We start from the raw sequence: 27,905 nt of genomic DNA, 5'->3' as shown, positions 1-27,905 counted from the left end.
ATCAGAGTCACTGTGTTATATGACAGACCTGTAATCTGATAATGGCAGAAACCAACCAAAATATGTGTTTTCTGCACTGATCTAAGCCCCAATTTAGTTGCAGCAGAAGGACAAAGGTCAACTTTTGCATTGCTAGGATTAAATGAAGTTAAAATGAGTACCTAATATTTACATAATAATTCATTTATTTATACAGCGCTGCACAGAGCTTGCCATATGCTGCAGATTGATACGTTTTCATAACTTTTTTTGTTTTTTTCTCCTTTCCATAAGTAGAATGGATTAGCCATAGACTTTTCCACTGCATTTAACCTACAGTTACTTTTTGTTGTGTGTAACCAGCAGTTGTTTCCAGTCCCTAGAAATCTCATGCATCTAGTTTTGTCATCTAGTATTGGCTTATTCACTAACTTATATGGAGGGAGCTTTTTCAGTGGATTATCATCAGCTATTTATTGAATATACATTTTAGGACTGCACACTACAAGCAGACTGACCTCCATTCATCTTATAGGAATGAATAACATGCTAACCATTTCTTGCTTGTTTGTTGTGCGCTCTCAAACCTAAAATTACAAATAATCAATGCAGCAGTTAATTTTTAATGGTTTTAGTTACAAAAGGGTCCTGTGTTGTGTGTCTACCACACTGCTGAAAATCGGTCAGAGGCCAAGACCCACTGGAATACATAAGCTACAGCTGCATTTGCCATCAAGGCATGCATTTTTCCTGTGAATGTTTGTTTTTAGTGTCATGGAAACTGTGAGTCAAAGAATGGATATTCTATTCATGTGGGAAATGAACAGTTCCCTGTATAAAGCTTCAGTGACTTCCGAAGCCGTCCTTAAAATAGATCCTGTGACTGTATCTCTAAGGTTTTAAACAATGAAATGATCATTTCCAACATTTAGTTCATGTTTTAATGGTCCAATTTACCTGAGTGACTAAGCACAAATTATGTTTAATTAAATAATAATCACCATCAAGAAGTACATTAACTCTCCATTCATTTGAAAGGCTTCAGGCGGTTTTCCATTAATAAACTGGAATGGCTGACGTGGACTTCAGCTGCCCCCTTTAAGCTTGTGAACTAGTAAATCTGTCTCAAGAAGTGTTTTTGGGATGTATAGTGTGTAGCGAATTGCACAGCACTTTGTGCTACGTGTAGTCAGCCTCATGCCATAGTCCACTTATCCCTTATTGTACTTGGGAATAATGTGCATAGAATTAAGTATATTCTATACGGTTTTCATCTCTTTGACTTTAACTTCCAAGCTTGTATTGTAAAGATATTGTTAATAAAATATTTGGACAGTGGGAGTGTGCAAATTATTATTATTTTTTTTTTTTAATTTTGTTAGTGTTCAAACTGCAATATTTTAAGATGGTTTTTTGTGTCTGTTTTTCCCTTGTTTTTAATTGTCTTCAGTTCTCAAAATGCCATATAGTTATAGGGTAATATTCTGAGTACAAAAGCGACCACTAGAGGTAGTTCGCTTTTGCATGTTATGTGTTCCAAGGGAATATTTATAGATATAGTCCAAAAAATTAGGTAATATAAGGCACACCATCAAATGCCTACTAAAATGTCTAGGTTCATATATAAGGCGCACCGGATCGTCAGCAGGTGGCAGACCTGCGCACAGTTCAAGGCAGCTGTTGTCTGTAAGTACAGTTCATATATAAGGTGCACTGGGCTATAAAGCGCACCTTTGGATTATAAGGATGAATCACCAGCAGGTGGCAGACCTGCGCACAGTTCAAGGCAGCTGTTGTCTGTAAGTACAGTTCATATATAAGGCGCACCGGATTATAAGGATGAATGGCCAGCAGATGGCAGACCTGCGCACAGTTCAAGGCAGCTGTTGTCTGTAAGTACAGTTCATATATAAGGTGCACTGGGCTATAAAGTGCACCTTTTGAATTCTGAGAAAATCAAAGGATTTTTTATGTGCCTTTTATAGATCGAAAGATACGGTAATAGGTTTATCCCATGAATTTGTGTCATCTAGTGGTTTTCAGGGTCATGTATATTAATGACCAATCCTTGTCATGGGTCAATAACTTGTAAATTGTGGGGTAACCAGAAACATCACCCCCATTGATCTGTGGATAGATGTTTCTCGTGGAACATCCCCCCTGCTTCTGGCTCTTACTTTGTGACGCAAAATTACATTTATGTTGCCTACTGCAGGCGTGACTCTCATTCAGTCAATAAGAATTGCATGTAGTAATTCTCAAACCCTTCTATGAACTGTACAGAGCTATCTGCCACCAGCTATTTGCTGTAGGTTGTAGGTTAATAGCTGCTTTGAAGGAACCTGTACAATCTTCCTGTTAACAAAAATAAATGCCAAAGCCTTTCCACAAAACTTTACATTAATTTACTACTACTGCTGTATAACATCTGTTTCTAATGTTTAGAATGGACTAAGCAACATTATTGTATTATTTTATTTTATATTTTATTTTATATAATCTCTTCCCTTCTTCCAGTAAATCGGAATGTGCTTCCTATGTATCCAGGTTACCTCTACCATTATCACTAGCATACTGCTGTTAATCCTGGAAGAGTATTGATTGGTTGCTGCCGGCTGTGACAGAATGACTGGGCCCAGTTAGGATGGAGAATGAGATGAGATAAGGAGTGATTACAACTAGGGACCTTCTATAATCACTGACCTCTGTAGGGATCCTCTAGTTTATCACTAATCTTGCTTGCACTTGCCATTTCCCTCTGTTGCTGCCTCATCGTTCATAGTCGAGTGAATAATTTGGCATTGAGAGAACTAGAAGGAGGGGACAGCAAGTCCAGCAGCTGTGCTTATTGTTGATGGTTAAACATTTTCACTGTAGCCAGCAGCATGCTTGGCACGACCATTAGCTAATACTTATAGGAAATGTGTCACCAGAAGAATATTTCATTCTGAAAAGGAAAATAAAAGTTTCCATAAGTCGATATTTAAAAAAAAAAAAAAAAATTACTTTATCCTGCAAATTTCACTCCGACCTCTAAGCTTTAAAGACCAGTTCACCAAATTATCTCACAACAAAAAGGACATTAGGTCCAGAAAGCTTATAAAGGCCCTCCACGTGGTTTGTGTTACTTGTGGGGTAGTTGGAAGGTGATAGAATCCCTTTACTAATAGACACATGTTCATTTTAAAGGGTTTTTTATGCAGCGGTCATAATCCTCATCATTATCATCATTATTATTATTATTTATAGTACCAGTTATTCCATGGTGCTATACAGTTGATTTAGGTTTTCTAGAAATGACATTGACCAAAACCAACAAAAATACAAGCGATGCAACACTTAAGTGAAAAGCATCAAGTGGAATGAGAACCCTGTCCATGAAGGCAGACCATGTGTTTATGCAGAGTTGAAGTATATTACTTCCACTAGTGAAATAGATGCTGTCATAACTTATCTACTCTCCATCAGCTTCAGGTTATTTCTGTCTATGGCTCTGAGGCTGCATTAAAATATATCACTAAATGCTGCTAAAATAGAAAAAAAGAACAAATAGCTCACCATATTTCAGTAATCTTGTAGCTTAATGTCAATATATTCTGTGCATGAAAGGAGAGGAAGGGGTCAATGTGAAGGAGATTACCGCATCGGTAACTGATCTAGTTCGCGGCAATGTAGAGCAAAAAATCAAACCTTTCCAGCACTCCAAATTTGATTTCAAAGTGGAAAAACTTTATTCAATCATTAAAATTTGTGTACATCCAAGTAGACAAAAAGTAGGCGGATCTACGGGTTTCACGCATTAGTCTCATGACCATGACTAAAAGCAGGATGTAAATGCGTGAAAAACGTAGGTCCGCCTAATTTTTGTCTACTTGGGTGTACGCAAATTTTTGTGATTTTGTTCCACTTTTTTAAAATCAATTTTGGATCGCTGGAAAGCTTTCATTTTATTGCTCCACATAGCTGCGACTAAATGCTGCTGCGAGAATTCAGCCATGATGGCAGCCCCCACATAAATAGATACAAAATAAAAAAAGATTTTTAAAACTCGTCATAAGAAAAGTGAAATGTAATTTTAATGTTCAAATGTTTTGCTGTAGTTGGTCAATATTGTTGTAGTGACTTTTTAAAGGGATTGTTTTGACTCTACAAAAACTATAAATTAGGCCTGGGGGGGAAGGGGGCTGCCGCCCACCTGATACAGCAGCACCTTTACTATGTATCAAGTGTGTGGAAATGGGCTCAGCAGTGACATACAGCACTGAGGGACTATGGGAGCGTGGAGGAGGTGAGGAGAAGATACAGGTGGTCCCCTACTTAAGAACACTCGACGGACCTCTTGATATTGGCAATTTATTGTACTTTAGTCCTAGGCTACAATGATCAGCTGTAATGTGTCTGTAATGAAGCTTTAGTGTTAGTATTGATTCTGGGATTACAATGATAAAATATACAGTTCCGACTTACATACAAACTCAACTTAAGAACAAACCTACAGACCCTATCTTGTATGTAACCCGGGGACTGCCTGTACTTGTTTTTATAGCTCCCTCTCCCCCAGGGCCGCTATGCATTTTTTGTAAAGTCCTGGCAATCCTTTTTGTATGTCAGATAGTTACACCCACCTTTTTATATATTGTCCTTAAACCCTTACTAACAGGCAAAAAGATTGTAGATAGCCCCCTGCATTGCAGAACCTTTTCATCCATCATCAAAAATCAGTTAACCTACTGTTTACATGGACAATCTGATTTTTCTTGACCACAGATACCCATATCTCTCTTTTTTCTAAATGTATGCATTCTTTCACTATCAGTCAGATCTCCAGATGCCCTCCTTTATCTTTTGCCCATGGTGCTTTTCTGTGATCCTGTGGTCCATTATAATTCTTTACTTTGGTCTCTGTTTTCCTAGTGACTTTTATATGTAAATAGGCTGTGAGTTATAAACCTGTAATGTGAAGTGAATGCTTTTTTATAGTTTGGAATCCGGCTTCATTGTTTGTTATTTCACCATTAGTAGTAAGTAATTATTAGTAGAGATGAGCGAGTATACTCGTCCGAGCTTGATGCTCGTTCGAGTATTAAGGTACTCGAAACGTCTCGTTGCTCGGACGAGTATTTCCCCTGCTCGAGATCGAGCATTTAATTAAAAAAACACAGTGAAGACCAATGAAGAATAGAATAAAAACAGTGAACACAGTGAACACAGGATCATTTAAGTGAAAAAGACAGTGAAGAACACAGTGAAGAATAGATTACAGATGTTCGGCACATCTGCTTACTTGTCGGAAGATACACGCGGAACGGCAGCAGGGAGACATCAAGCAGCGGGGAGACATCGGGCAGCACGGGGGAGACATCGGGCAGCACGGGGGAGACATCGGGCAGCACGGGGGAGACATCGGGCAGCACGGGGGAGACATCGGGCAGCACGGGGGAGACATCGGGCAGCACGGGGGAGACATCGGGCAGCACGGGGGAGACATCGGGCAGCACGGGGGAGACATCGGGCAGCACGGGGGAGACATCGGGCAGCACGGGGGAGACATCGGGCAGCACGGGGGAGACATCGGGCAGCACGGGGGAGACATCGGGCAGCACGGGGGAGACATCGGGCAGCACGGGGGAGACATCGGGCAGCACGGGGGAGACATCGGGCAGCACGGGGGAGACATCGGGCAGCACGGGGGAGACATCGGGCAGCACGGGGGAGACATCGGGCAGCACGGGGGAGACATCGGGCAGCACGGGGGAGACATCGGGCAGCACGGGGGAGACATCGGGCAGCACGGGGGAGACATCGGGCAGCACGGGGGAGACATCGGGCAGCACGGGGGAGACATCGGGCAGCACGGGGGAGACATCGGGCAGCACGGGGGAGACATCGGGCAGCACGGGGGAGACATCGGGCAGCACGGGGGAGACATCGGGCAGCACGGGGGAGACATCGGGCAGCACGGGGGAGACATCGGGCAGCACGGGGGAGACATCGGGCAGCACGGGGGAGACATCGGGCAGCACGGGGGAGACATCGGGCAGCACGGGGGAGACATCGGGCAGCACGGGGGAGACATCGGGCAGCACGGGGGAGACATCGGGCAGCACGGGGGAGACATCGGGCAGCACGGGGGAGACATCGGGCAGCACGGGGGAGACATCGGGCAGCACGGGGGAGACATCGGGCAGCACGGGGGAGACATCGGGCAGCACGGGGGAGACATCGGGCAGCACGGGGGAGACATCGGGCAGCACGGGGGAGACATCGGGCAGCACGGGGGAGACATCGGGCAGCACGGGGGAGACATCGGGCAGCACGGGGGAGACTTCAGTGGAAGAAGAGGAGCGATCCCGGGACAGCGTATCACCCCGACAAGTAAGCAGATGTGCCGAACATCTGTAATCTATTCTTCACTGTGTTTTTCACTGCGTTTTTCACTTAAATGATCCTGTGTTCACTGTTTTTATTCTATTCTTCACTGTTCTTCACATCTGTTAACTTGTCGGGAGATAATATACGCGCGGAACAGTGAAGAATAGATTGCAGATGTTTGCATACATCTGCTAACTTATCAGAAGACATTCTGATAACACATTATATTCCTGAACCATGGTCCCTTTGAAAAATGCTCGGGTCTCCCATTGACTTCAATGGGGCTCGTTATTCGAGACAAGCACTCGAGCATCTGGAAAAGTTTGTCTCGAATAACGAGCACCCGAGCATTTTAGTGCTCGCTCATCTCTAATTATTAGTAATGGAGGCTGTGAACTTTGTTTGTTCCTGATTGTAACACACATATACACTGGGTCTTCACATGTGAAGATTAAATGGTTTTCCATGGCACAGCATTTATGTTTAGGGGAACATTTATACACAAAAACTGTCCATCTAATTGTCAAGATGTGGCACTTCTGAATAATAACAATGTGTGCTCATGGTGCTCAAACTTTAAATACAATGCATTGGAAATACCAGGCTGTTTCCAATACTAGATTTGTGTACATGTTCGTTGACATGGTATAATTTAATAGGTTGGACTTGATGGAATGATTTCTTTTTCTAACCTTATTTACTCATTTGAACATGGACATGTGACCCGAGGTTTATAACCATAGTTGTTGTTTTATATATGTTTTTTCTTCTTTGCAAAACATGTGTTACAGGCAAAGAGGAAACACTATTGTGAAGTTGTAAGAACGGTTCTACTGTTGATTTTTTTTTTTTTTTTTGCATGTTCTGCCCAAATGTATTTGGTAATTAAGAGAAGCAAACTGAGCCAACGAGACATGGAATAAGCATGGGCTTACAACCACCATATTCAATAGATGGTTGTTTGCTCTCTTAGATGTTGTAGCAGAGTTATGATGATCTCCCATAACTAACAAAGCCTCGTATATTTCTGGAAGATCAGCTTTACAAGTAGGCCATGATTATTGTTGAATGCACCTTTTCTGCAACAATTGATAAACCAAATGTTAAGTTGCTTTTTAAAGATATTGCTGAATATCTTTGCAGAATGATATTTGCCTCCAATGCATAAGATAACATATTTGACAGTGCTATGTTTCACTCAGATGACAGACCTTTTGCAGAACCATCTAGTTCCTGCGAAAAGTCAATAGGATCTCCTGGATGAGCCTGGTACCGTTTAATTACATAATGATACACTTTTTAAACTCCCTACCACACATAATAGATCTTGTCATCTGGCACAGTCATTCGTTGGCTCTAGCGCCATGCAGTAGCTGTGATCGCATAGAATTTTGGCCCCTCTGATATACATCTGAAGTGTAAACCTGTGACATGGAGGTATAGCTTATAATTCCTTGTAAGTATGCATTAATTGTATTAGCTCATTAAACAAGCTATTACTGGGAAACCCCTACAACCTTTTATCCAGATCTTCTCCTTGATCCTGTATAAATCCTTGTTTATTACTATCCACTTTACCGCTTGAAGTATTTCTTGTAAAATCTCTTTGGTTTCTGCCATGATAAACAGCAGAAGCCAAAACTATTTTGTGTGCTAGGTAATGCTGATACTGTTTAATGCTAGGTGCATGATTCAGACACCATCCGCTCCTTCTGCATAATTGCATATTTGCTTCATGCCTGATGAATGGACCTCATAGGCCTCACATCTAGAGTAAGCTGCAACTAGGAGCAACGTGTAAACTGTATTGAGCAACTAAACAATTCTGATTAATATAGTTTGTTATAGAGGTTTAGCAACATAATTTTGCAACCTCTCCTGCAGCATGTCCTTAGCCTAAACATCTTTTAATGGAAGGCTACTAGTCATTTTTATTCAATGAATTATTTGGGAAGGATGGGATTGTGTCATTTTTTTAGTGTGAACTGTAAACATTTAGTTCTAAGAAACCCATTCTCTTTATTTTTACAGGTAAAACCGCAGATAGAGGCTCTTTCCCAGTGTTTGGCAGAGATTCAGCGGTGCCTGGATGTCAGGTAAGCGTGTTACTTATTCTATTTCAGAATCCATTGTATACTGTGTGCTTGGGTTGTGAAATAATCATATGTTGATCTGTTTAGTATTTTGTTGTAAATTTGTGAGGGGAGGGATGAATGCACTAGTAATCTGTGCTTGATTGTATGAGGATGGTTGATTAATAACCATTAGAATACATGCCTCAAAAACCACACAAAATGACATTGACTCACTAGCTGCTATATGCAGAATTGACAGGAGATCAGTTAGAGGACATTTGCAACCTACCGTAATTCAGCTGTAAAGGAAATCCTAAAAATAAGAAAACCTTAGTTTGAGTCCTCCGTATAGACTTGGTCACTATTTTATTTATTTTATATGCTGATGGGACTAGAAAGGCATGCTAGTGGTGCTAAATGGGTGAGGATAAAAAGCTTCTCTGGCACCTGCACATTTCCACAGTAACAAAAGGATTGGAAAGTTAAACACAAGCTGCTGTGCACAAATTTTTTACACGATATGCATTGTAGAGTTTTGCATTTTTCTTCCTGAAGACCTTCAACATTCTTGGAGCCGTTGGTGAAAATAAACTTGATTTGTCTTGCTTGTTCAAACCTGTCTCATACCAAGCTTTAGTTAGTCACTTTTATATGATGGATACTTTTGAAGTTTCTGAAGAACATATATCAACACATATGTAGACACATGTATAAATACACTTCAACGTTGAACTCCTAAATCCACTGAAAAATAAAAAAAGAGATGTGTGTGGTTTCATGCAAATTTCATTTTCTCTTTTTTTGTTTGGCCTTATTTTCCCTTTTTTAACCCATTCACGTAATAGCACGTCACGGGTCGGCCGCGGGTGCATGGAGAGGGCTCAGTCTTTGCTGCATATTGCCATACTGTAGTATGGCAGTATATGATAGGATCGTACAGACAAGCTAGGGTTAAAGTACCCTAGGGAGTCTGAAAAATAGTGAAAATAAAAATTTGAAAAAAGTTTTTAAAAAAAATTATAATTAAAAACCCTAAAAACTCAAATCGCCCCCCTTTCCCTAGAACTGATATAAATATAAATAAACAGTAAAAATCATAAACACATTAGGTATTGCCACGTCTGAAAATGCCCGATCTATCAAAATATGATAACGTTTTTTCATTGCGTTTAATTCCGTAACGGAAAATCGTGCACAAAGTCGAAAATGGCACTTTTTTGTCATTTAAAAAAATTTTTTAAATTCTATAAAAAGTTATCACAAGGCCGTACGGTCCTAAAATTGATAACGTAAACGTGATCAAAATCCGCAAAAAACGACACCACCCACAGCTCTGTACACCAAAGTATAAAAAAGTTATTAGCGCCAGAAGATGGCAAAATCCCCCCAAAAAATTTTGTACAGGAGGTTTTAATTTTTTAAATGTATGATAACATTATAAAACCTATATAAATTTGTTATCCCCGTAATCGTACCGACCCAAAGAATAAAGTAGACCTGTCATTTGGGGTGCACAGTGAAATCCGTAAGATCCAAGCCCACAAGAAAACGGCACAAACGCTTCCCAGTACACGGCATGGAATAATAATTACCATCACTATGAAGTGTAATTTGTTGTCACACAGCTCTGGACATGGAAAAATAAAAAAGTTATGGATTTTTGATCATGGGGAGTGAAAAATGAAAATGAAAAAACAAAAAAAGTGCCAGGTCCTGAAAAGGTTAAAGAGGACCTGTCACCATCCCAGACTTCCCAAACTGAACATACCAGCATGTAGGCACTAGTACCCTGATTCTGGGGCACTTGGAATTTTCGTTCTAGCCCCCTCCGTTCCCGAGATATGCCCCCCGTGATCTGACGATTCCGAGGTCTGTATCGTCAGAAAGGAGGAGCTGCAGCACGGGTGGGGGGGTTTGAGTATGCTAAAATATTCTGACATCATCCAATCAGCGTCGGATGGTGTCAGCTAAGAGACTCCTTTGGCGTTTGGTGAGGGCGTACTGAGCAGCGGCTGCGCGCTCCCGGCATCATGTGTCTGCAGTGCCGAGTGCGTGCAGCCGCTTGTCCCTGGCAGCACACGGAATACAGCGTGATCTCGCGAGAATCAGGGTACTAGTGCCGGTATGTTCAGTTTGGGAAGTCTGGGGTGGTGACAGGTCCTCTTTAATGAGAACCTGCTGACCATGACCTACAGATCATGAGGCTCCAGGACAGATTTCATAATCTGGACAATTCACATTGTGCTATATTCTAATTTACTGTAAGGAGTCACAGGGGTGGAGAAGAGTCCCACTAGGATGTCCCCCTGAATGTATTGGTGTCCCATAGTCTATCATCACAAGTCAAGTGCAGGGCAGTGGCTGCTGAAGGTATCTTATGATGAAGTGCTTCTCCTGGCACATATTATTCAAGCCAGGTTTTATACACAATAATGTACATGATCACTAAGGTGTATCAAGATATTTTGTATCCATATGCTGCCTGTATCTATTTGTGTGTGTATGTGTATATATGTGTGTATAATATATTGCTTCAAAGCAGCCAGTGATCATTTTGCTAGAAAATTATTTTAAGTGTCAAAACTCCTTTGGGGTAAAAAAAAAAATCTTATTGGCAGCTTGCTTATTTATTTTTTATTTTTTGTAATTAATAACTTTCAGCCTGTAGAATGCTTTATGAACATCCCCCTCATAATTTTGAGAGATTGGATAGACAGAATGCATTGTTACATCCATAGTTGCACTTATATGGCAGCAGTCTGTAATGAAAATTCTTTTAAAGACTAGGACTTGTGGTTTATTCTTCTTTTGGTCACCTGTCACATCAGTAAATAAGTTGCCAGGCATTTGGCTCATTGCTTCCATCTGGCTGCCTTAGTGGCATGTTTGCAATGTCCGTAGGCTTTCACCATTCTTCCCTATGGAAACGAGAATATCCCTTGTACATTTTTGTAGAGAAAATTCAGCTATGCTCTCCACAAATGCTCTGCAGCACATTTCTCTAAACCATATTTTGTTTTAAATTTTCATGACGCCTAGTTAGAGGATTGGATAGAAAGTGCATAAGATGAGAATCCTGCTGCTGTTTTATATTTTGTTACTTTGTCAAATCTTGTACTAAATAGCTTATAGCTCGATGGCCATTTACACCGGGCAGTTATCTTGAAGTTTAGGCTGCATTCACACACATGTATGGGGGACGTATATACGACCGATATACATCCCCCATACACTTCTATGGGCTCACAACCCTGTACGGGTGTTTCATTGCTCGGCTCCCATGAGGATTTTTATGATTGTAATGACATTAGATCCTTGGCTAGAATTTCTTTTTCTGTGTTTCTGCCATGAAAAGAAAACAGTCCATGTTAACAAGGTTGTAAACTTTGAGCAAGTAGTGGATATTGTTTGTGTAAAGAAAAGTTATACGTTTTTTCTGTATCAATTCCTCACAGATTTCTGGATCTTTGCTTGCTGTCTTTCAGCAGGAAGCTCCATTGTTTACTTCATGCGGATGAAAAATGGACCCTGATCATGTGATGTCACACAGGTGCACAGCTTTTTGTGTTTTTAATGAGCCGTGCACCTGTGTGACATCACATGATCAGGGACAGATTTCTATCCGCTGGAAGTAAACATAAAAGCTTTCTATACAGCAAGCAGAAATCTAGAAAACCATTTAGAATTTATACAGAAAGTATATTGGAAGATTCATATAGTTTGTGAAAAGTTGTACAATTAGTTGCTAAAAGTGTAAAAACAATTTCAAAGTTTATGTGATGAAATAATTTTTGTGTGTCCGTTTCAAATGGAAGAAAATTTTAAAATAATTAATTTGAAAACAAAAAAATCCTCATGTTTGATTACTTAAGGCATACTCTATATTAATTAACAAATAATAAATTTGCTACCTGACTGTTTTTCCATGTTTTTTTAACCTAACACTGTGAAGACAACAAGAAAAGCAAAGTGAAAATTCCTTGAGTGCCTGTCGTGCAGGTTGCCCCGCGTGATGGCTCTAGCTGTCTCCTGATTGGTTACTAGAGGTTTCAATAAGAGCCATATGATCAGAGGGAGTGTTCAGGCATTGTTTGGGGCACTGCATGTGATTGGGCTTCCTCCTGGCCAACCATAATTGTGGTACTCTCTGGCCTGTCCTGTTACCTGCAGGACCATCAATCCAACTATATTTACATTGTTCTCCATGATATTTACATTGTCTCTCTCTAAACTGCTGGCAAACTCCCTTTAAATCTGCTCTGCCATTCATCTGTTTAGTATAATTGAGCACATGCAGAACCTGGTACACCACAAGTAGCCTCTATACTGTCAGATTAGTGTGATTACACTGACAAGATGCATTGATGGATGAATGTCATTATCTCCTTAAACATTCTGGATGCCTCATGTACAAGTAGTCATTAAAATGGGGGGGGGGGGGGGGGCGCTCTGCATCTGACTTATTAATGGTCTGCATAGCTTAGCTGACCGCTAGCGGATGCACAACATACAAGTATGTTTTTGTATTCTGTAGCTATACAAGAGTGGAATGAATGTGTGATCAGATTTACACAGGGTGACTTGAATGCTTACAGGTTAGCACAAAGCTGTTAATGAAACCTTGTCTGAGACAAAACACCAGAGAGGATCATAATTAACGTCTCATTTTCTGCCAGTTGCTATTGATTACTCATTCACCATTCTTTTGTTCTAGAAATTGTAACAACTGTATTTCACTTGAGTATCTAATGAGATTCTTAGTGTTGGATCATTTAAACACCATGCTTATAATTGCCAACTTAGCCATGCAATTTCATTGTTAAGTTGATTTACATTAAAATGTAAAAAATGTCCAACATTTCAGAAATCTGGGCAATCTTTTTAAAGTTCATTGCTGTTCAGGAATGGTTGGAAACTTCCTGCTGCTAGTTGTGATTGCTATGTGGTGATTGAACACTGTGGACAGCTGGAAGGCCAAATTAGTTAGTAACAACATACATTGGCTAGAACTACAGGTCATGGGTTTTGGTGAGCCATTAGGGTGCATTCACACGTGGGGGTTTAATGCATGCGTTTCAAAACGCAATGTAGCAGCTGAAGAGGGATTTGCCTAATTAAATTGATGTTAACAGTTAACTCAAACGCATTGTTAACATAAGTGTTAATGTTATGTTAACAGTTGCATACTATAAACACAAATGTTAACATCAATTTAATTAGACAAATCTCTCTTCAGCTGACATGGCTAATATGCCGGCACAAAGGTCAACCTTTTGCAGCAATAATTTTTCAGCCGATTTTAACTTTATGTAGGTCCCAACCACTATGCTGCTAATGTTTTGTAAAGATTTAAGCCAAATCTAATGATTTCTGATTTAGTTGTCGAACATCAACCTGTGAAAATGGTATCTGGCATGAGTTTTTTTCCTCCTCCTTTCTTATGGAGAGCATAGTCACGTGTAAGGAAGAGTCACACACAACAAGCATTTAGCTCACAGCTATAAAAGCTGTATGGCCACTATAAAAGGTGTATAACAACACATTAACAGTGCTTTGTATTAGTATTTTACAAAACTGCTCACCTCAAGCTAAGAGGTGGAGTTAACTGTGGGTACCAATCGCCGAATAGGCATCTGCTATAGGTATTATTTACTACAGTTTAATCCTATGATTATAGGGAAGCTGTAAGCTATTCATTACCATGTAAAATTCATGCAACTTTTTAATATATTTATATATACAGGCAGTCCCCAGGTAACATACAAGATAGGTTTCATAGGTTTGTTCTTAAAGGGGTATTCCAGGAATAAGCATAATTCATATACAAGTGGGCACTCAAAATATAAGCTAATGTGTAATTAGTTGTTATTTAAAATTTTGCTCCCGTTAGCAAAAAATGCTGGTGACATGCAATGTAATGAAGAATTAATATGCTCCTGGCCCTTTAATCAGTCCATTAATTTCCTTCGTGCGGTCCATTGCAGAGCACACACAGGACAGAAGATGGCCGCTGGTCACATGTCCACATCACATGTCCTGCACCTGCCTGGACAGGTCATGTGATCACCACTGTTTGGCTGTAGTTGGTTGGTTGCAGTGCATCCAGTATGGTCAGTGTTGTGGTGATGGCAGTTACACATCATTACTATGGTAACAGAGCAAGAAAGTCTGTTATATCATCACTGGTAGCAGAGCATAAGAGGGAGGAGGAGTTACTGAGAACTAAAGGATCATGGAAGTTGTAGTCTCCAGTGGCGGCCATCTTATTGATAACTCCACCTACTTTTGAGAGGCCATAAATTTTGTAAATCATAAAATCAAACTATTTAAGCTCCGTTTTGTGACTAATGACATTGAGTATTGTTGTATTCATTCATTTATAGCATTATAGGTTTTTGTGTCAGACATTCATATTCCCGGAATACCCCTTTAAGTTGAATTTGTATGCAAGTCACATCTGAATATTTTATAATTGTAGATCCAGACAAAATTTTTTTTTGTTCCAGTTACAATTGGAGTTCAAAATTATTTGGTGTAATTGGGCCAATGAATATCAATAAAGCTTCATTACAGATTCCTTACAGCTAATCATTGCAGTCTGGGACCAAAGTAAAGCATCCAAAGAGCTTCACCAGAGGTCACAAGAAAGTCTTTAGTTAGGGGTCGTCTGTACGTCCGGTGTCCTTAAGAACAAGAAACTTGTATTTTATACTACCGTGAAAATTGGGCTCTAATGTCATTGTGGGCATCTCATATCTAGCACAGGTTCAGACTTTACCGAACATGCTAGGATTACTGTTGCACATGTATGAGGTTTTTACTAGAGAGAGAATAAGCAGAATCACATTGGAGGGTGGGTGACACTGGGTCAGATCTGTACTAAAGAACTGCAGACTTTTGTTGCAATGCAGTATACTATACTGTTTTTCATCCTGTTTCACCGTGTAAAACTTGGCCCATGTCTTGCCTGGATTTACCACTCTCTAATTTATCACTTGCAGAGTTTATTTAATCGGATTTGGGTCCGAGCTGGTGAATCCAGCAGATACATGGACCGAGTTCCATCCTGTGAACTTGGGTCTTGTGAACCTGACCATGGTAATGGCCAAAACATGCATTTTATATGGCGCATTTATCACTGTCTGTAATTAATTATGACTTTTTCAGTGAAACTTAAATTGGTCATATTACTTTAGCTATTTCAGTGTATAATGTATGTGAGAATTTTCTATATGAAGACCAGAAATAGCCAGCAATTTATATAAAATGGATTATGTATGTGCTACAGGGGATGAGTTTACATAAGCATAGATGCATATTATTAGTGAGGTTTGAGACTACAACTATAGTCATATGAGTAAACAAGTATGAGATAAATACTTAGCCCGCTGCCTTTACTATCTCTTGGGGCTCTCTGTGCTCTTGTAGTTTAAGCCCTGAAGATGGGATCAGTTATGATCAATACTATCTCCTAGTTGACTTAAATGAGCAGATAAATCAGCAGAATTGACTAATGGCATTGATTTTGGTCTCTGAAAAGACCGCAGAGCAGAGTATTGAAATTGCTTTTTGCAAACAAATATAGTATTAGGGCAAGATCATTTAATAAAGTGTTTCTTTAAAAAAAAATTTATATTGGTTGCTGCTATGTAAAATTCTAGTTTTGACTTTCATTCATAGTTACTGCTGCCCCCTAAACCTGAGAAACTGGTGAAAAACAAAAATGGAGTGGAAAAATGTTTTTATATATTTCAGTGCCATGGATTTCATTTTCATTTCATCAACTTTCATAACACAATGTGGTCATCACAACCTGAAGTATTCGTCTGTATACCCATTAGATCCCCATTTGTTAGTTCAAGTTTGAATGACTGGTTTTACCATTTAGGGTTAACATACCTGAATGTGAATGATTATTCATCATGTTATTACTACTTTATACTGTAAATGTGTGTACAAGAATAGTAATGTATTTCCTCCTTCCCCTGATTTTTTGCAGACTAGATGATACCTAATATATTGTTAATGACAACAATAGGCACAGGCAGCTGATAAATACACGTTTATTAATAAATTAATATATACGGTAACATTTATCAACTAGTTTTTGTGGTTTTAAAAACAACAATAGTCCAATGGTCCTAGTACTCCAGAAGGCATTGACTTAAGAGTGTGCACATTGACAGGTGTCATGGTGATTTAGGCAATTTACTAACTCGGGACACAACGTCCCGTAGGAATTGAGTGTTCTGTATTCTGTCAGCAGTGATCAATCCATCGTAAAGGATTACTTTTGCAGGGTATCAAAACTGATGCACACAGAATGGGGAGAGAATGTGGTAACTTATTGTGCATGCTTGTTTTTAAACATTTTTAAGCAAAAATTGGACTGATAATTGGCGCTGATATTAATTGCACATATACAGCTCTTTTAAAAAAAAAAAAAAAAATTATTAAATTATTAAAATATTATTAAAGATTTGCCTAAAGTAACAGAAAACCGATGTTTTGATTATACATTGCAATCTTCCTCAAAGTACAGGGAAGGGTTAAAGGGGTTGTTAAGCGGCCCCCTCCTGACTACCATTATTTGTTTGTTTTTTTAATACAGACTATTTATTTTTTTTCCTTTTGGCAACTATTCTGTTTTTTTTTTTTTTTACTAGGGATGAAATTTAATTCATATATTCACAGTGCCCATGATAATTCCCCCCAAATTAAGTTAGTAATGACTTAATAATAATAACTTAAAAATGTCAAATTCACAGGTTATTTATTCAGGAGATAACATGCTTCCTAAGGAATGAGCTTTTCTTTCAAAATCCCAAAAGTGCAGGGATTAGACTGAATGGTTCTGTATACCTTTCTATTAGGTGCTGTATCTGCATGTGATGAATGACCGTAATGTGTTGGTGGCTATTGCATAAAATGTATACTCTTATTAGTGAAGGTACAGTTATGTTATATGTTGTGCAGTCTGAATACTTAGTTCTGTCTCGTGTACAGCAGCTGCTCCAGAAATACGAGCTCAGAACACAATATCTCATTAAGTATAGGCATCAAGGCGGTTGTCTTAGTCATGCAGTATAACATATAAAGCATGCAATTATCAAAGTCAGCAGTGAAATGGCGAGTGCTCTGTGCTTACGGTTTCAGTCCTTGATAAAAAAAATCTGGGTCGAGCCAATGTGTTTTTACCAGTAAACAATCAGATTTTTATGTTCGTTGTCATAAATCTGAAGTAGTAATTTTATTCCTAGAATTTCAAATGATTTCTCACAAGTCGCGTTGGTTGTATTTTACAGACCAGCCTGATACGAACCGATATTGGACTTGGTAGTTCGGGGCAACTTCCAACCTCAGGAAAACCTGGAAGCCCTTACTTTCCATTCTCTGCATCAGGTTCTCGTCGAAGGCCCTTACAGGACACCCCGACTTTAGGTAATCGCTCTCACAAGTGCCCCAGAAGTTATGAATGTGTCTGTGAATGCTGCTTTTGTTTCTGTATGTGGTCATGTTACGTAGTACAGAGTTTACTCCTATGATGAGACTAATGTTTGGGCTTAATTCCAATGTGAATGTAAATGTATGAAATGTTAGATTCTGTTTTAAGACTTTACGTAAACTTGTTCTGTGCTTCCTTACTGGTTTACACTTATTGCCAAGTCATTTTTAATGGCATCTATTTACATAGTTGGCACAATGGAAAGCTAAGTAGGTGCACACGTAATGGTGCTTATAATCTGCAGCTCTCATGAAAATTATCAAGGGCATCTAAATGGAGCCATTGCCAGTGCTGCTTATGATTTAGGACACATTTCTATTACTTTTTTTTACTACATCCACAGAAATCCACTCAGTTTTAGAATATTTGGTTAAATGTGGAGTTGCTTCTTCTATAAGCTTTGTTAATTATAGTAGCTGCTTGTATATTATGTCATTCACCAGTTACTACTCTTGAATTCTTATGATTTCATTCATAACTAGGTGTCAATTTTTTTTCTTCCTTAGCCACAACTTTTGCTCTTCCCCTTCTTCCCCCCTCAAAAAGCATAATGCACCCTTTCACATTGTAGTCCCTAGTCCCCCTTATTTTAAAGCCCACTGAAATTGTCCCCCCTCGTGTTGTGCTCACCCCCAGCAGCCCCCACCTCGTGTTGTGCTCACCCCCAGCAGCCCCCACCTCGGGATGTGCTCTCACCCCCAGCAGCCCCCACCTCGGGATGTGCTCTCACCCCCAGCAGCCCCCACCTCGGGATGTGCTCTCACCCCCAGCAGCCCCCACCTCGGGATGTGCTCTCACCCCCAGCAGCCCCCACCTCGGGATGTGCTCACCCCCAGCAGCCCCCACCTCGGGATGTGCTCTCACCCCCAGCAGCCCCCACCTCGGGATGTGCTCTCACCCCCAGCAGCCCCCACCTCGGGATGTGCTCTCACCCCCAGCAGCCCCCACCTCGGGATGTGCTCACCCCCAGCAGCCCCCACCTCGGGATGTGCTCACCCCCAGCAGCCCCCACCTCGGGATGTGCTCACCCCCAGCAGCCCCCACCTCGTGTTGTGCTCACCCCCAGCAGCCCCCACCTCGTGTTGTGCTCACCCCCAGCAGCCCCCACCTCGTGTTGTGCTCACCCCCAGCAGCCCCCACCTCGTGTTGTGCTCACCCCCAGCAGCCCCCACCTCGTGTTGTGCTCACCCCCAGCAGCCCCCACCTCGTGTTGTGCTCAACCCCAGCAGCCCCCACCTCGTGATGTGCTCACCCCCAGCAGCTCCACCCTCGTGTTGTGCTCACCCCCAGCAGCCCCCACCTCGTGTTGTGCTCACCCCCAGCAGCCCCCACCTCGTGTTGTGCTCACCCCCAGCAGCCCCCACCTCGTGTTGTGCTCACCCCCAGCAGCCCCCACCTCGTGTTGTGCTCACCCCCAGCAGCCCCCCCCTCGTGTTGTGCTCACCCCCAGCAGCCCCCCCCATCGTGCTCACCCTCAGCAGCAGCCCCCCCCATCGTGCTCACCCCCAGCAGCCCCCCCCATCGTGCTCACCCCCAGCAGCCCCCCCCCATCGTGCTCACCCCCAGCAGCCCCCCCCCATCGTGCTCACCCCCAGCAGCCCCCCCCCCATCGTGCTCATCCCCAGCAGCCCCCCCCATCGTGCTCACCCCCAGCTGCCCCCCCATCGTGTTGTGCTCATCCCCAGCAGCCACCCCTCGTGTTGTGCTCTACAATATCTGTTGTCATGAAGAACAAGAATCTGCTTAGCTATGATAAACAATAATAAAACTGATTTTATTTAAAGGGAACCTTTCACCAGGAGACCCATACCCAAGAATGTCTTATGTGGTCAGTGAGAGTTGCGGACAGCGGGCAGAACATGGATTGGTGGCGTCTGCTGGGGGAGGGGAGAGTCAGGGGGCAAGGAAATGATGGGAGAAGGGCAGGTGAGGGGTGGTATTAGTCATTCGAAAATCACACACGGAGGAGCGGTTTCCCAACAGTGCCAGAAAACTCCTCTTATCTTATAACTTATCTTTTTTTTTCTGTAAAACTTATTTTTCATACAAAAACTGTTTGTATGTACAATGCTCTATGGAGACTGGGGGTGCTAAAAACGGGTCTCCTGGTGACAGGTTTTCTTTAATATATGATGTTAAATAGCTACTTGAGATGAGTGCACCACAAATGGTAATCCTCTATGCTGTACAGTGCTGCGTACATGTAAATTCTCTTCTCATTTTTTAGTATAAATTAGAAGGCGTTGTTGGATTACATTTATTGTAGAAACATATACCGTACTGTCTTTCTAAACCCTGTTACTTAAATAATAATTTTTTCCCATCATGCAGGTTAAGGGTTGGAAGCAGTTATAAATTACCCCATACACAAAAGAGCCGGCCAATACGTTACAATAAAACCAGAGATTAAGTTACTGACCTTGATTTGAAAAAAGCTTTACGGATAATACTCGTGATGTCATTCATATTAATAGGGTCTACACAAAGCATATTATATAACCGCCTTAAGCTCAGGGGTGAATCACTTGCTGTGTATGGGCTAGCAACACAGTTTAAGGATTTGCTTAGTTTTCAAAGCAAAAAACACATGCGAATCCCAATGTAATATCACTTTGTAAATGTTCAATTAAAGCATAAAAACTAATGGAGATTAAGCATTTACTCTACCTCCTAGTTATATCACTATATTAATATAGTGAAGCGTTTACAGAACTCCATTCCACAGAGAGAACTACGTGCTGGGTGACTACTTCAAAGGTTCCCATATACAGCACATCACATGCTGCAAAGCTTAGCCTGAAAGCACATACACATTTCCTACTCCTAGGAGACAGTAAATATATATATGGTCACCACCAGCACATATGTCTTCCCTTGGCAAATTCCCCTCTCCAGACTCTAAAAGGGGTCTGAATACTTACCATACCTACTGTACGTGTTCTAAACGTGTTCACTTTGTTTCATTGCAGCCAATTGGCAACATCAAATAAGTTCTTTTTTTGGCTCATTAATGTACACCCTGTCCCCATCTTGACAGAAAAAACAGAAATGTAGATATGTTTGCTAAATTATTAAACAAGAAAAACTGAAATATCACATGGTCATAAGTATTCAGACCCTTTGCTCAGTATTGAGTAGAAGCAATAGCGTTTGAGCTTTTTAAACAAGCTTTTGAGCTGGTCTTCTTGGGAATGATCAACAAGCTTTCCCACACCTGGATTTGGGGATCCTCTGCCTTGGTTCTTAGGTTGGGTGGTAATTTTTATTAACTACTCGACCATTTACTGTTTTTGGCTCATATCAATTGTATACATCACATTATACAAGTATAAATGAAACATAATTCACAAATGGAAGGTCTAAACATAAACATACATCAAAGAGAACAAAATACAAACCTGCAAACCTCCCCCCCCCCCCCCCGCCCCAATGTAAGTGTTGGGAACCCTCAGTGCATTCATCCCCCAGGTACCCCAATGCACAAGTTATTGGGGAGGCCTGATGAGTTATCAATGCCAGTGCTGCATTGAGCACCGAGATGAGCTCCAGTGTACCCCCAGAGTATCCTAAAAGTCCCATTAACCATCCCATTAAGGAAAGGGTTCCGACCTTCAAGGACAGCCATTTTAAAGTCTCTCCAGAGATACCTAATTGGGTTTAGGAAAGGCTCCGGTTGGGCCAGTCAAGAATTCCACAATTGCTTAGTTTGGCTGGAGGGCCAGGTCGAGGATGAGTTGTGGTCATCCCAAACTTCTTCCAGGATTATGGAGGCCACTGTGCTCTTAGGAACCTTTAGCTACAGAAACTTTTGTAAACTTGGTCAGATATGTGCCTTGCCACAATTCTACCTCTGAGCTCCTTGGGCAGTCCCTTAGACCTCATGATTCTCATTCGCTCTAACATGCACTGTGAGCTGTGAGAACACAGCTGGGCACCAATGCAGGAGTAGAACCATCTCAAGGAGGATCAGAAGGAAATAGACAGCATGTAAGTTAAATATGAGTGTCGTTGCAAAGGGTCTTAATACCTATGACCATATGGTGTTTCAGTTTTAATGTTTAATAAATTAGCAAAAATATCTGTTTTTCTCTGTCAAGATAGGGTGCAAAGTGTACATTCATGGACAAAAAAAAACCTTTTTCGATCTTACCGATTGGCTGCAATAAATCAAAGAGTGAAAAATTTTAAAGGTTTGGAATACTTTCCCCACCCATTGTGATGTGATTGCGGAGGTAAAAATACAAGTTCACTGACATCTGAATATTGTCAGTGTTTCCTAGTACAGTAGCAGAAGATGATTACCTGCTGTGTATGGAGGTTTCGTGTCCCTCTGAACATTTAGCTTACAGTGGTCTTGCGTGTAGTTATAATTCTACAAGTAAGTTTCCAGGAAGCAAGAAAAACAGGCTTCCTTTGCTGCCAGTGCTAGGTTAGGACACAACTAGACACATCTCTAGGACATACTCTAATGTAGGAATGGGTATGCAGTACACCTCTCCCCATTGTACTCAGCAGACCCAGCGGTTATAATACATTACTTACTCTTTATTCATTTGCTGTTGGTAGTGTTCTCATAAGCATCAGGTGAGCCTGAGGTCTAATACTTGGTGTTTAATATTTAGTGTTTTTTTTTTTCTTTTTTAAACTTTTAAGCCTATACTAAAGTCTACAGTACCTTTTAGGTTAGGGATTAGAGCTGCAGTAAGACTTTAAACTTGCCAAATCAGTCAGTCGTTTGCTCTTTATAGAATTGTATCAATGAACTAAAAAATTAAAATAAAGTTTTAGTTTGAAATTGTAACACAGTGTTTTAAGAAATATGTTAATATTTTCTTTTATGCGGTTGGTTTACTTTACTTTCCCCAGTTGATGCGGATCGCCCATGTTGTAGTATATGTAGGATATTTCTGAGCATTCTCAGGGAGGATGGGCTGTTCTGATCCAGAGAAGGTAGTCACATAGGTCTCTTCATTCTATAACCTACTCTCTCCTTGCTCTTGGTCTTTCTGCTGTACGGGGAAGTGCAACACAACCCAATTCAAGTGTCAGGAATGTTTTGGTTTGTGCTGTGATAGTATTGGAAATACATTACTGGGGGTTCAGAAAAGTAATGATGAAAAATATAAAATTTTCCTAAGTGGCAGTTCTGTAATGTAATTTTCTGCACAGAAAATAACGTCTTCTATAAGTTACTGTTGAAGTATTATTGGTTTTTGGAATATTTTGTTCTTATTTTTGTTATTTTGCCTTTTTACCAGCAATTATTTGGCATTTAATAGGACACTGCATAAAGTTGCTTGGCCACCTGTTTCCAGGTCTTATGTCTGAGATTACATGAAATGATCCCTTTTGACCCATTTACATTGTCCAGTACTGCATACAGTCTGCTGTGGGGCCAATTCTGGCATTTGGGGTTGTTTTGGCTATTGTGTTGCATGGGATGCCATATAGTATTGCAGCGGTTATTTGTCTTAGACATTTGATTAAATGTCTACCTAGAACCTTGTGTTTAGATGTATTCATTTAGCCTAGTATTAATAGATCATTGTAAAATCTAGAATATCTCTCAAGGTTCTGGTTGAACTTGATGGACAAGTGTCTTTTTCCAAACGTATAAAATGTGATATATCTCAACATTGAAAAGTTAAAGTTAATTATAAGTTTTAAACAACTTTCTTAACATTTGTGTCTGACGTTATATTTTGTTTCTTTATGCAGACCCTGTACAGACTAAGAAGATAAGAAAAGTTCCCCCTGGTTTGCCTTCTTCTGTAAGTACTGATTGCATTGTTGGGAAATGTTTGACAGGCCCATAAACATGGGTCATACCAGTGACTATTTAACCAGGTTTTCTGCAGTAACCATAAACGGGCTGTCTTGATCAATGTAGAGCTTCATTAGGTCTAAACCCACATTTGATGTTTAGTCTTTAGATTCACCGCAGTGATTTGTAGCAGCGTCATATGCTCCTGTCCCCTTGTCCCTGTCATTTGAATTCCTCTCATGGGAGAAGAACAGGGCCAGAAGCTGTCAAAGAAGATCTCCTGTACAGGTCTTTTGATGTTTAATTAGTCATTATGTTGCTGAGCAGGAGGACAGACAGAGATTAATAGCCAAGAATCTTCAAAATTTACATTTGTAATAATCCCAATGGAGCTGAAGACATTAAGATTCGGAGGACACGTACAGCTCAGCTTGCCTCAGTAGGACTGAGGTTATTAATATGCATAAATCACCAAGTCAGATGTTCAGTGTGAAACCCTGGTGGATTTTAAAGCTTTCATTAAGCCTTTCCTAACTTCAGCCTAGCATCAGGAAGGCTTTCAAGCAACTAGTTTGTTGATCCCTCTTTGCTCGAAAATATATCCTTAGAGAATAAAGGGCTTTGATGAAAAAGGTTGCGAGGGTTTTGGTTGTGGAAAAATAAGCATTAATGGCTGTGATAATCTATTGCTATAGGGGTGTTTTGTGGAATTAAATATGCTTTATTCTTTAAAGGAGGAAAATTGTTTGTAAATGAATCCGCATTTAACAATCCACGTGTAATGAAAATCTCTGCTCATTGAAAGTTTACTCTGTCTATCTGTCTTCACTGTCTCTCTTGTGCCTTTCCTTCCTCCCTCCATTTAAGAACAAATGCGAGGGGAGGGGGAGAGAGCTTTGCTGCCTTGCGGGGCACATCTCTTTGTTGTGTAAATGGATGGAGGGCTTTTATTTGGCAGTACTTAACACTTGGGCGCAGGTGCAATTGGATGAGTCATAACTCTGAGCAGTTTTGTTTGAATGGAGCAACCTCCATAGTCTTTCCAGGATGTTAGTCAGGGATTGGGGATATGGGGATCTTTAGTTTTTAATATTTGTGGGGGGGGGGGGGGGGGCTGTAAAAATGATGCTGTAGTTTGACAGGGGTTAGTTACCTTGTTTGCAGATGGAGCTGATATGGCTTCCATAGCCCAGGGCAGCTGTGCTGTGAACCTGCAGTCTACCTGGAAGCCAGGACTGCAGCTGCAGGCACTCTCTTAAAAGCTTTTGCTTGCCTAAGCACTTGGGCCCACTAGAGGCTGAATAGCTGCTTGATAAACAAAATGAACACAATGCTTCAAATCATTTTCCCGAGGCCAGGAATATTTTTTTCTTCCCTCCCAGCAGCTAAAAATAGTTTTAGCAATTTACATTTTAACAGTTGTGTCTAATTCAGGGTAGACTGTACTCCGAGCCAGATGATTTCTGCTGGATTAACAAAAAAAAAAGTATTGGAAATGACAGAGATACCAAAACACAGAGCAGCAGAGTCTTTATTTCTGATGACGTTTCTGTTTACAATGTAAATAATCCATTAGTAACACTTATCAGACTTCAATCCTATATCTCTTTTGCTTTATAGTGTATATAAAATTCAGGATGCCTCTGAAACATGTATAAAATCAGTGTTTCTTAATATCTCCTATATGTTTCAGTAATTACAGATGTTTGTTATCTTTAAAATGGGAGTTCATTTTACCAACTAAATATTTGTGTAATATGTGTCCATCACATGGGTCTGGAAGGGATTTGTGGCTATATTTCTGTGTAAGAAATATGTAAATTAATCTTGCATCTTGGGAAAACTTTTTTTTGCATATTAATCACATGACCAAGGACTGCTTTTTATATACTGAAATGAATGACCTTAAGCCAAGATCAAGAAAATGTAGATAATTGAAAGAGAAAGAATATTAGAAAACAATGGACAGACAATAACCTTTATTTGCTGAAACTGAACAACTTCTTATATGAAAGCTTTTGGTTACGATGTAATTCATAGGACTAAATGCCCCATGATAGGCTGAATATAGTTATAGCAACAGGAAGGAGTAGTAGTAACTACTTTATCCAGCCTCGAGCTGTCAGGGTATCTGCAGAGGTTGCGGATTGTGTGCGAATTTTGAGGCGGAAAATCTGCAGCATAATAAAAAAAGGCATTATATTGAATGGGATTTGGAAAACGTAATGTAGACTATGCAGTTGCTCAATACAGAAAACAATGATCATGTCACTTTTCTTGTGCGTCCCTCTGTATCTTTACGTTGCAGTTTGTGGATTTGATGCAGAATTTTGCGGGAAATGACCTCACATTTGGGTAAAAAGAGGGGAAAAGCATATGTAAATCTATGTACTACATATAATACATATCTGCATACCTTAAAGGCAACCTGTCATCAGAAATTGACCTAATAAGCCACCAACAATATGTTGCCAAGCAGCTGAACACCTATAAGATTGTGTTTCTTTTATGACCCAGTGTGGTGGCATTGTCCAGAAAACTTTGAAGTGAGATGTAAACTGGTTGTATAAAGTCAAGATGGAGGAGTAAGCCTCACTCTTCCTCAGAAAGCCGCCTTCACGGGTACTAATGGTCCGGCATCCAGAGACATCACTAACCAGATCTCCTGAAGTTTGCTACATGACGGAGGAGACGTTCAGTGCTCCAGACGCAGACTTAAAGGAAATGCACAACTACAGATTTGCCTATTATGGTAGTTCCTGTGGTAGGTGCATCTAACATATGTAAGTATAGCCCTTTTGAGGGCTAATCCTTTACTCCCCTCCATCTTTGCTAATCTTTAATCAGGGTAATATGCTAATTTTCTAAAGAGGCTACTGGGGCGTGGAGTAGCCAGAACTGAGGCTACACTGCGCGGCTACTCCACACCCCAGTAGCCTCTTTAGAAAATTTGCATATTGCCCTTATTAAAGATTAGAAAAGATAGAGGGGAGTAAAGGATTAGCCCTAAAAAAGGCTATCCTCACATTCGTTAGATGCACCTACCACCAGATCTACCTTAATAGGTAGATCTGTAGTGGTAGGTTTCCTTTAAGTGTTTAAACTCTCCTCCTACTTGACTTTATACAGCCAATCTCACTTCACTTTTTTTTTTCTATCCAACTCCTGTTCATAGAAAGCCATCATTTTTAAGTGAATTGGTGTCATGTGTGTTTGACATATTGTATATAGGTTTTTATCCCCTTGAGAACTATTTTTTTCTCCCTTTTTCAGCGGTTTGAACAAACTCATTTACATTGATATTTGTCCAAAAGAAAAGTTCATTTCTGTGCTTTGTAGTGTCTTGGGTTTATTTTTTGGTTGCTGCTTCTGCAGCATCTTTTCGAGTGCCTGGATAAGGGCTCCACCTGCAGGCCAATTATAGCTACTGCACATGAGGAGCAGCTTGGGGACTTGGTCTCTGTAGTTGTGTTACGTTGCATTGTATGAATTTAATGAGAGTTAGCTAAATGCCCTGCATGTGGGTGAAGAGACGCTGTAGTAGGCATGAGCTGCACAGCCAGGGACACTGCGTTCTTCTTGTAATTTAGCAGTAGCACAGAGGGTTCACAAAAGAGATTGGAGAACTGCGATAATTGAGCTCACTTACAAACGCCTTCCTTTTACTCTTTTCTCTTAAATAAACCTGTGTAGCTTAATATGCTGGTAAAGAGATTTTTGTAACTGGTTCTATAGAGCTAGATATAGGAAAGTCCCTTAGAACAGTTTCCATCTGTTTTTAAGTGGCAGTGAAGGGAAATATATTTATGTGAATGGACATATCTCTTGTACTTGTATCTATGTATGTTGTTTTATGTTTAGACTTTATTGTCACAACACAACAACATATCTTCATTCAGCTTCCTGTGGGGCCTGTACATTCATTGTTTATGTATAGTTTATTACTCAAACCGTATTGGTTAACAGCCCGCTAGTCTTTATAAAATCTAAATATTTGGCCTTGAGAATAATGTCCTCGGCCTGAGCTTTTAGATATGAACCCGTGTTTACATACTAAAATGTTTAGCGTAAGAACTTCTGTTTACACAGTGAAACTGCCTTGTGTGACGTTCTTGCAGGAGAGACCCCTAGTTCTATATGGAACAGTAATGCTTTATTAAAGATCTGCAGGAGTCCGGTAGAGAATGGGGATGTCCCCTCTATAACACTT

At 40.5% G+C, this 27,905-nt stretch overlaps 1 protein-coding gene across 6 annotated transcripts in view; it reads left to right on the top strand.

The window, feature by feature from the left end:
- The window catches only part of TCF12 (transcription factor 12), a 141,437-nt gene that overhangs the window by 73,590 nt on the left and 39,942 nt on the right, over positions 1 to 27,905 (top strand). For 5 of the 6 annotated variants that reach the window (XM_072148138.1, XM_072148137.1, XM_072148142.1 and 2 more), the window contains exons 6-8: positions 8,383 to 8,447; positions 17,732 to 17,867; positions 23,650 to 23,702. In XM_072148138.1, coding sequence (XP_072004239.1) covers positions 8,383 to 8,447; positions 17,732 to 17,867; positions 23,650 to 23,702 — 254 coding nt within the window. Of the gene's footprint in view, positions 1 to 8,382; positions 8,448 to 17,731; positions 17,868 to 23,649; positions 23,703 to 27,905 lie in introns of those variants that run through there. The other variant, XM_072148144.1, reaches the window with a different exon arrangement.

The sequence above is a fragment of the Engystomops pustulosus genome, chromosome 4 (genome assembly GCF_040894005.1).
Source record: "Engystomops pustulosus chromosome 4, aEngPut4.maternal, whole genome shotgun sequence".
NCBI classification, from domain to species: Eukaryota; Metazoa; Chordata; class Amphibia; order Anura; family Leptodactylidae; genus Engystomops; species Engystomops pustulosus.
This window is presented reverse-complemented; position numbering and strand designations above follow the sequence as displayed.